Here is a 10,144-nt window from a genome sequence, read left to right on the forward strand (position 1 = left end):
GCTGCTTTAAGCAGGTTCAATCTCAAATTTAAGCCCAACCTCACACTTAAATCAGGTGGCTCGGTGCTTCCCCAGTTGAATTTTGAGCTTCTCTGCAGTAATACCGGAGACAAGAAGCTCTCTACGCCCCGTCCTTGATCACCCTCAGGGTTAAAATCTATCATCTCCTAATATTTAACTAGATTTCTCCCCAGCTGCAGCTCATGCCTGCTGCCCCTTGCCGCAGCGAGGGTAAATGTTGGCAGGTTGCAATGGGGAGAATTTTTCCATGAGCACAAGCACAAAGGGTGACCAGGTTGCAAGTGGTGGCGGTGGTGGCAGGGAGTCGCTTGGCCACTTTCTTGCCCCTGTGTGGGGTCAGGGGGCCTGTGGCCGTGCCGAGGGGCCGGAGTGCCCGAGGTGGGAACGGCTTGGGGGGTTCATGGGATCGGGGCGAGAGGGGGCTCTCCCGGCAACGCCGGCGGCTGCTCCGTGGGATTTGCATGAATCTGGTGGATTTAGCTCAGCCTTTCCTACACTGAGTTAAATCCTGTCCTTAGTTTAACCCCTTTGAACAAAATCAGCCTGCTCTAAAAACATATTTATTGATTTGTGGGGTTTTTGGTTGGTTTTTTTTTTTTTTTTAAATTTTTAAACTCCAGCTTTTGCAAATAGCCTGCAGGGGACATGACGTACTTGCGCAGTGACTTCTGCGCTGTCGGGGCTTTTGCTCAGGCTGAGAAGTGTCTCCGGGGCAGGGTGGGAAGGGCACAGGGAAAGCGGGACAAGGAGGTTCCAGCCACCTCAGTGCAAATCTCGGGCAGCGTTTCCACTGCCTGCAAAACGCTGCGTGTCCTCCGCCGGCTCTGTCTGCTCTAGCTCCCCACGCTGTGAGATTTTTTTTTTTTTCAGGGGAAGAGGCATTTTCTTCCCCTGAGGAGTTCTGTCTGTCCACATGGGAAGTTTTGGGGGCAGTCAGCTTGGGATGCGGGGCTGTTCCCGCTGGAGGGGGGATGCTCTGGGGCCGTGGCAGTGACTGCGGTGCCTTCCCCCAGCACCCATGGAGTATGTCAGCACGCGGGGAGGTGCAGGGGCCGTCGACTTCGAGGGAGCCCTCTTCTCCGGCTACGCGCCCGACGGGGGCCTCTTCATGCCCCAGCGCATCCCCTCGCTGGACTGGGACACCCTTCGGAGGTGGAGCCGCCTTCCCTACCGGGAGCTGGTGAAGGAGCTGTGCTCCCTCTTCATCACGGCTGAGCTGGTCCCGCCGAGCACGCTCAATGGTGAGCCTCAACCGTGCGGAGAGCTGCTCACCGGGGTGTGCACGAGGATTTTGGGGCGTTCAGATGCATTTGCCCGCCTTTGCCCCATCCTCTTCGCACACCCCCCGGAGGATGGAGCCTGCTGCACCATTGCCTGCTCCTTTCTCTACCCTATTCTCCTCTGTCACCCCACTGGTATTTGTTAACTCCTGGAAAAGGTGTCCCCTGTGTGCAAATAGGGATTCTGGTGACTGCAATCGCGATGGCTGATGCCATGGCCCTGCTTGTTGCTGGGGGACCCTGCTGCTCTGCTGACCTCCCCTCCCACCAGAGCTTTCTGCTGCTCCACGCTCTCGCCGAGATCTGATTTTTAATGTTTTTAACATTTAACAGCTATCACTTCCACCAGAGGGCAGCTACAACCTCTGTCTCAACAGCGTGTTATGATAAAATTTGGGTTTCCTGTATTTTGTGTGTTAACACAGTTTGCTCTGATTGTGTCAGATGTCCTCTGGGGTTACTTGCCCTAGAGCTATCAAACACAATGAAGCTGGGCTGGTTTACTCCTAATAACTAAGAATAACTTGTTGGATATCTGTCACATCTCCAGCAACTGACAGTCTTTGGGTGTGCAGAAAGCTTCCCAGGAGCTTGAAGAGCACAGATGCAGGAAACCATGGGTCAGAAAAATACTCCTCTACCCAATCTAACAGCCCCTCTAACCATTTTCCCTCTAGACCTGATTGACAGGGCCTTCAGCAGGTTCAGACACAAGGACGTCGTCCATCTGTCCAGGCTGAAAGACGGGTTGAATGTTTTGGAGCTCTGGCATGGGGTTACTTACGCATTTAAGGATCTGTCCTTGTCCTGCACAGGACAGTTTTTACAGTACTTCTTGGAGAAAAAAAAGCAGCACGTCACTATTCTGGTGGGTGAGTATGCCTCTTTGTGGGGGGTAAAATTTCTGGGCAGGTTTTTACCTTGACGGCCATCATCCCATGGCCCTCCCCATTGATGCCCCAGGGTAGTATTGCCTTGTGGGTGGCTGGTGAGTGATCTCCGGGCAATGCTGGGGCCACCAAAACATCTCATGGAGCATCTCTGTATTTTTTTCTTAAATTGCAGAGATGCACGTTTGACTGATGCATCAATTTTTTGCTTTTTTTTGGTTCTCCCTCACTTTGAAACAGGGACTTCTGGGGACACGGGGAGCTCGGCCATCGAAAGTGTGAGAGGGCAGAAGAACATGGACATCTTTGTTGTGCTGCCCAAGGGGTTCTGCACCGAGATACAGGAACTTCAGATGACCACTGTCATTGAAGACAACGTCCACGTCTTTGCTGGTTGGCACTGCTGTTGGACTGTCCAGTTTATGGCCTTGCTGTGTCAAAACCATGACCCTAAAAGTCTCAGGGGCCTGCTGCTTTAGCAGCTGCAGCCAGCCGGCTCATTGCCGTCATGGTCACCATGCCCAGACATCTGGCTCACAGGAGCCTGTAGCAGACATCCCCAATTTGATGACCAAGTGGTTCAAGGCTTCCTTTTCTCCTGGCCACAGATCAAAGCTGCCTCCATGTAGGCGGTTGGTGTTTAGCTGCACTGAATTCAGCACCGTTCTCTTGGCACTAAAAGGATCAAGAATCACCCCTTCCCTCTGTCCCCTCACCTTCACGGGTGGTCCATCCCCTACCGCTGTGCCGTCCCCATGGTTCGGAATCACCACTGGATGCTTGAGCTGTCCCATGGACTTCTCTGCTCAGCCAGGTCTCACCTTGGCATCTCAGAGGGGATGCAGGCATTTGCCTTCCTGGCAAATATATACTTGGTATAAGCAAGAGCTCAGAGTGCAGTGTCTGCAGAAACCACCCGGCATCCATGCGGTGCTACTCAACCCCTGAGGCAGATGGGCAGCTCAGGACGGCCCTGGCTGCAGAAAACCCCAGGGCTTGAGACTGGCCCTATTTCTGAGCAGAAATACCTTGTGCCTGATGCGCTGATGTTGGCAGATCTAATCTTTCCATTCTCCTTTTGACAGCTCATGGGAACAGCGATGAAATCGATGAGCCCATCAAGGAACTGTTCGCTGATGTCGATTTTGCCAGAAAATACAATCTGATGAGCTTGAATTCGGTCAATTGGTCTAGGATTATGGTGCAGATTGCTCACCACTTCTATGCTTACTTTCAGTGCGCCCCATCCCTGGATACCACCCCACTGCCAATGGTGGAAATTGTTGTGCCAACAGGAGGAGGAGGAAATATCACAGGTGAAGGGAAAAAAAGATAGGTTAGATAAGGAAGAGAGAGAGTGCTGTGAGCTATGGACTAAAAGCACTTTACAGATACTGGGTATTGCTATTTATTAAAACACCCACTCTCTGGTAAGATTTCTTCAGAACCACTTACATTTTATTACTCATGTATGGCTATTACTCATTCGGGTGTCACTGATGATTTGCAAGGCGCAGAAAATCCCAAACCACCCTTTGATGATGACTGTAGCTATCTTCAGGATGAGCACATTAGAAGAGGGCAGAATGTGTTTGATCCAGAAAAGAGGGAAAATACTGTGGCTCTGGTTTCCTAAGTGAGACATTAACAGAGGTGTGGAGTCCTGCCTGGTCCTACTCTGGTTTGCATGGTAGCGTGCAGTCAAGAGAACCACTCTTAATTGCATAATCTGGCCTTCTAAATGTGAGTCCTTGATTGCCTCAATCCCAAAATAGGCATACAACTGTTTTATGAAAGCAATAAAGGATTCAATGTACTCAATTGCATTCACTGCACTTCCAGGCTGCCCATCTGAGGCAGCATAAATAAGCTGCAAGAGCCCAAAAGTTTAATTTCTCTTCCTTGAACAGCAGCAGTCTGACCTCTTGGTCCCCTTCCCATCCATCTTTAAATGTGGAGATGCCCAAGGGTCAGTGTTCGATGGCAGGTGGAGCGTTGCATCCCTGGATTTTATAATCTGGTGCTCCATCAAAACGTTAAAGACGGGTATCTCAGAGTCCATTAGGGAATGTCGCTTGTGTTTGCTTCTGAACTGTATGCTCAATCAATTTGTACAATGACTTCCTTGCTAAATCTCCTTTGAATGTTTCTTCATCAGGCATGCATGTATTTTTTCCACTTTTTTTCTAGCTGGCTGTATTGCCCAGAAAATGGGTCTCCCGATTCAACTTGTTGCCGTGGTTAACAGCAATGACATCATTCATAGGACTGTTCAACATGGAGATTTCTCACTGTCAGAGAGCGTGAAGGCTACATTAGCATCAGCCATGGATATTCAGGTATGTAATGAATTGGCCAAAATGGGAAAATACCAAATATATATTTTTATAATTTTTTTCCTTGTACTCTGTTCTACCTGGTTTGTGAAAGCATAATTCTGCCACTGGCAGTGCCTCTCAGTGATGCATTAAGAGGTGTGACTCATATTGAGCATTTATGCTGCAGACTGCTGAGCTGAGATAGATCAAACACCTTCCTCCTCACTTTTCAGGGCTTGACTTTGTAATCTTCATTCTTAAATGCTGGGTTTCTGGGATTTCATTATGTGCAAGGTTAGCAAGAGGGATGTTTTCTCAAAATGTGACACTTGGAAAATTATAAATCCCATCATGTCTCAGGCGTTTTGTTGATGCTTCTGAAAGGCTCCACCAAAAGCAAGAGAAGAGACCAGGAAGAAGGTAGGGAAGTCCAGAAGAAATGCCTCATCTATGGCCATCTGCTGCTTGCTCAGAGCAAAACAAGTCTCAGCAGGCAGGCAAAGGCCTCAGAAATGAAAAGTCATGAAGGTACAGAAACCAAACACCTGGAAGCAAATACCTCCCATTTCATACCTACCCTGTGATCCACAGGGACTGGATCTGCTTCCAAACAAGTGACCAAAGTGTGAAACACTTGGTGTTGGATCACTGTGGCCTTAAGCTACCTGGATTTTCCAAAAGCTGTTCAAACACATTAGGAGGACCTGGGAGCCTGGAGGAACTGCCGTGCTTTGCAGTCACTAAGTCATTATGCCCCCATCACCAGGCTGCTGTGGTCTGCAGCTTGACTTTCCTTCCGAGGCATGAATTTTTTTGGGCTCCTCAGAGCTCAAAGGGCAGCTGGGCTCCTCTTTTGTCCTGTGTCCCTTCAGTAGCACTGGTCCACTGAGGCACCTGAGCATTTGCCAGACTTGGGGATCATGAATGAAGGCAGCCAGGCAAGGTGATGTCCAGAGATTCCCGAGGAGCTGGATGGGTGTATCCCTCTGCACATCCCTCTCCATGGCTGCATGGGACATCATTGTTCAGCTCACATCTGAAGCATCCATGCAAAAATTTCCATAGCTCAACAGGTCAATCATGCTGGAGGGGAATTTAGGAGGTCTGTAGTTGGGACCTGCTCAAAACAAGGTCAGCCCTGAGGTCAGACTGGGTTGCTCAGGGCTTTGTCCAGTCAGGGCTTGGAAACCTTCAAGGATGGAGAGTGCACAACCTCTTTAGTCTGCCTCTTCTGCAGACTAAGCTAAAGCAGAGAAAACTTTCCAGTTAAGCACTAACTGAAGAGTTGAAGGTGAAGCAGAAAGTCTAGTGTGGATGAGCCTTGTAAGGAGCAATCCCAGGAGAATCACAGTGGATTCTGCGTCTTTTCAGTACCTGAAGCCAAACAGGGGCTGTTCTCTGGCCCTGAGGTCAGGAAGCACTGTGCAGCTCATGTCCACACACCACAGCTTTCCTTAGGAACGGTCCCCAGCATGACCTGTCCTCCAAACTGGGCCCCAACGTTCTCCTGGACAACTCTAGCAGCATGGGACAAAACCAGACCAGAGAGCTGGCTAATAACTTAAATGGCAAGGCCAGTGCTTGCACCAGTGTCCTGGCCCAGTTTGACTTACTGGTGCCAATGTAGTGACCTGTAGTGGAAACCATAAGGCATGGAGGGTGAAGGGGAAGGTCTGGATGTGGGAGCAGCAGAAGGAAGGGCAGGAGAAGGGGTGTCAGGAGGACGGTGCTGGAGGCACCTCCAGTAGCAGGTCATCGAAGTCCAGGCAGGCTGACACGTAGTTTCTCAGGACAGCCAGGTTTGGAAGCAGAGGACAGCCTAAAACAGGGGACAGCCTAAAGCAAAGGGCAGACTACACCCAGACGAGACTGAAGATTACAGGCTGGAGGCTCTGGGAGATGGTGGTGGGAAGATGAAGAACAGGACTCAGGCCATAAACCACCCAGATTAGGACACGAAAGGCTGAATAAGTCCTGATGACTCACCAAGGTAGGACAGGATGGAGAGACAAAAGGTCACAGGCACTGTCAGCTCCTAAAAGATATAAAGAGCTCATCCAAGACCAGGACTTGAACCCAGGAGATGTGATGAGGACTCTGTAGTCGGTGCCCCTTGTCCTGTCCATTCCTACAAAGTATCTTGGCCAAACCACCTGGATGAACATTTCCTGGTGCTTGTGAGCATGCAGGAATGAGACAGTGAGCAGTGAAATTCGTTTGGGACCCTCCTGTACGGTCTTGCACCAAGTTTTGCTGCAGTGTTGCAACACCGATTGCTACATAGCCATACAGGCCAGTCAGGCCCTATATGTGCCTTATACGTTCATAAAGATTATCAGTCAGCCCTGCAGGGAGCTGGGTGTCTCATTAAGTCACGCGGGAGCTGGGTGACTCACAGCAGCATCTACAACACCGAGTAAACAGCTGGATATTTCTGGTTCTCAAATACATAGTGTGTTATTAGCCTGGGTTCCTCAAGGTGATTGTACAGATGTGGTCACACTGTTGATTTATCAGTGATCCCTTCATTAGGGGTTTTTTTTTTTAATTCGATGGTCACTGCCAGACTGCTCTGACAGGTCAAAGGTCTGAAAGACATCGTGTTCCCAAAGACTTGTCTTGGGATGTAGGTATGTGGGGGGAAGACACAAAGCCCACCCCAGCTTCCACCAAGAAAAACGTGGCAGTAGGACCTCAACCCTAATTAGACATCAGAGAATCCACACAGGTGCTTTCCGCCTGAGACAGATGCTCAAATTTCCGCTGCTCACCTATTGCCTTGTTATCCCAGGAGCCTTACAACATGGAGAGGATCCTCTGGCTGCTCTTGGGCTCCGACAGCCGCCTGACGAAAATGCTGATGGAGCGATTCAGCGTGTCGAAAAGCCTTAAGCTGCCGGAGGATTTGCACAGAAAGGTCAGTTCCTCACGCATGCGGTGCCGTGTGTATACGTGTGTAAGGAGATTTACTGCTACCAGTCGTTTTCAACTCATTTTCAGGATAAAAAAATCACAGTGGAGAGTTTCCAACCAAAAACTTAAGTGTGAGGCCAGAGGAGTTTTATATCAGTGTGTGCGCATGGAGATGTTAAACCCCCCTTTTTAATTATTTTTAAAGAAACCTCTTTCTTCTTTGCAAAACTGATTAAAAACTGCCTAGAATTATTTAAGTAGAACATGCAACCACCCCTTCCTTGGCCATTCCATTACCGGCATCGGCTGTGCACCGAGGCTTTGTGCAGCAGGTGCCAGCACAAACCGAATGTGCCCTTTGGGAGTGTGTCTGCTGGGATCGGTGCTGCAATTCATCGTTGTCCCAAATGGGAGCACAAATACAAAGCTGAGAGAAGTACAAGAGAAAAGCAAACATATGAGTTGTGAGGCTCTTTGGCCCAGATGCAAAGTCCTGCCTCTTCCCATCCAACACGTGTCCTCCCCCACTGAGCATCCTTTGCCCGGCGCCTGCTCCTGCTTGCGCAGCAGCAAAATAAATACTAAAAAATTGCATTATTAAAAGAAAGAAGAGCTATTACACTGGGGTGGGTTTTAGAAGCTCTCAGAAACTCCCCTGGAGCCTGCAAATAGCAGTGCAGAGCTGAGAGGCTGAATCTCAACTCCTCTCCTCCCACGCTCCCAGCACCTGGGGATGGAAACCCCTTGGTCGCACCCCGGACCTGCGGCCTTTTCCAGCAGTGCCTCATCTCCCGGCTTCAGCAGCAACCCCTTTTCCTTCAGTCCCTAAGGAACCCCATCCTCCAGCATCCCTACTTCCAACTGCTTTTTCTGACTGCCCGCGGCACAAGCTCGGCTGGATACCCATGGGGTGGGGATGCCCTGTGCAAACCAAAACATTTCCCCTGGGGCCGCAGCTCTCTGAGACCCTACGCTCATGCTCAGCCTCCGACGAGGATATCGTGCGAGCCATGCAGCGCTGCTGGGAGGAAAACCGCTACCTGCTGTGTCCCCACTCTGCTGTGGCTGCTCACTACCACTACTCGCAGCCGAACAGGTGAGGAAAGCTGTGGTGGGAGCATCAGGGACCAGAGCATCAATTCTCCCTTTGCTCCTGCAGCACCTCCAGCTCAGGGCTCGCTTACATCAAATGTTTTCTTGCTTTTCTTTCCTTTTCAGCGTGCCCCGGTGTTGCTTAGCTCCAGCCTCCGCAGCCAAATTTCAGGACGCCCTGCTCCGAGCTGGCCTGGTTCCCCAGCTCCCCCCTGAAATCACTGCCTTAAGGGCGATGGAGACCAGGTCCACTCCCCTGGAGCGGGGACAGGACTGGGCGCAGGCACTCCGGGAGCAGATCGAAGCCATGGCACGGCGGTGGGCGATTGCTGGGCAGGGGGTCACGCAGACCTGAGCTACTGGGGCATGGCTGGCTCATCTTCCATTCCCAGGAGAGCCCAGTGTTGTGTTGGGAGAGGAGCCTATGCTCTCCATGCAATGAGTTATTAGCAAGAACACAGTTTGCTGTTGAATTATATAGACTATTTCATAACATTTTCAGTAAAGAGCTCTGCAATTGTATCCCCTTCTTCCTAGTAATTCATAAAAACTGACTGAAACCTTGAATAAACCCGCCTGTTCTATCATTACTAGCTATTACAGAAAGCTTCCTTAGCACTACCCACAGGGACCAGCGTCCTGAGCATTATCCAGTGATTCTGGCCCCGTGCTGGGATGTTCAGCCTAGCAATCCCAGTAGCACCCAAGATGCTCAGTGAGAAACATATGCACGGCTGGAGCGGATCTGCTTTACCCAACCCTGTAATTTAAGCAGTGCCAGGGATCATTCCCAGGCATCGAAACTTGGTCAGTCATAGAGTTAAATAGCAGAAGTTTTCCCTGGACATGTTTATCTTAAGGAGCTACTTTCCAGTGCCATATCTTGCAGCTTTTGGTCCTAGTCCTGCTGCAGACTCTTCCTGGGCAACTTCCACTGAAACAAATAGGAAATGGGAAATTCCCCTTATCTTCTGCCTGAAACTTCAGGTCTTTCAATGCCACGTTTCCATCATATACATATAAATATATAAATACCTTGTGTGGGAGCTGCCTCCACAAGTCATGCATCTGGCAGGAATCTCTTGTGCCTAAAAAGGGGGAAAAAAAAAATAGGAATTACACCAGGGGGGAAAAATCCCCCTTTGCCATCAAAAAAAATTCCCCCTTTGACATCAAAGGAAGTCCCGTAATGGGAGGATTAATTTGAAGGTTTAGTGGCATTTAGCAGGGTAAAAGTAAATTCTGTGAAGTGAATCAGCATGGGATGTTGCAGAATGTGCGGGAAGGGTGGGAAGCTTTGCCTGGGCTGCAAGCCACCTTGCTGGCACCTGGGCAGCCTTTTTCTCGCTCCCCCCGGCACAGACGGCCCCGCGCTGCCTCCTTCCATCCCACCGAAACCCTGCAGGAGAGGAGGGACCCGTGCCTCCTCCAAGGTGGGGGCTGAGGCTGCCCCATCCTAATTAACGGGGTTGAGGGAAACAGCTTAGTTGAAAATGATGCGAAACCCCACAGCGCTTGGATGCTGGATGGTTTTAATGCTAACAGCACTACTAGTTGCATGGATCGAGCAGCTGGGAGGAAAATGGTGGTGGGGTCCAGGAAGGTCTGATGCTTCACGAGGCCATCATTT

At 50.2% G+C, this 10,144-nt stretch overlaps 1 protein-coding gene across 6 annotated transcripts; it reads left to right on the top strand.

Annotated features, from left to right (window-relative positions):
- The first annotated feature begins 300 nt into the window (after window positions 1–300).
- THNSL2 (threonine synthase like 2) lies at window positions 301–9,036 on the top strand. Of its 6 annotated transcripts, none has more exons than XM_069796382.1 (9): window positions 301–399; window positions 1,035–1,262; window positions 1,979–2,173; window positions 2,432–2,584; window positions 3,277–3,507; window positions 4,382–4,530; window positions 7,301–7,426; window positions 8,379–8,518; window positions 8,641–9,036. In XM_069796382.1, the coding sequence occupies exons 2-9, from the start codon at window positions 1,040–1,042 to the stop codon at window positions 8,867–8,869; spliced, it is 1,446 nt and encodes a 481-aa protein (XP_069652483.1). In that variant the 5' UTR covers window positions 301–399; window positions 1,035–1,039; the 3' UTR covers window positions 8,870–9,036. The 6 variants fall into 6 exon arrangements, with proteins under 6 accessions (XP_069652483.1, XP_069652506.1, XP_069652517.1 ...); XM_069796427.1 differs by lacking the exon at window positions 301–399 and adding an exon at window positions 727–869; XM_069796405.1 differs by lacking the exons at window positions 301–399; window positions 8,379–8,518; window positions 8,641–9,036 and adding an exon at window positions 8,147–8,369 and having other exon boundaries at window positions 716–1,262.
- The last annotated feature ends 1,108 nt before the right edge of the window (window positions 9,037–10,144 follow it).

Source organism: Haliaeetus albicilla, chromosome 1 (assembly GCF_947461875.1).
Source record: "Haliaeetus albicilla chromosome 1, bHalAlb1.1, whole genome shotgun sequence".
NCBI lineage: Eukaryota > Metazoa > Chordata > Aves > Accipitriformes > Accipitridae > Haliaeetus > Haliaeetus albicilla.

Excerpts from the sequence above, each read along its gene's own strand:
- THNSL2 (XM_069796382.1), top strand. The coding sequence starts at position 1,040 with ATGGAGTATGTCAGCACGCGGGGAGGTGCAGGGGCCGTCGACTTCGAG. Across the intron at positions 4,531-7,300 it reads CATCAGCCATGGATATTCAG|GAGCCTTACAACATGGAGAG; the intron begins GTATGTAATGAA and ends TTGTTATCCCAG. Across the intron at positions 8,519-8,640 it reads CACTACTCGCAGCCGAACAG|CGTGCCCCGGTGTTGCTTAG; the intron begins GTGAGGAAAGCT and ends TTTCCTTTTCAG.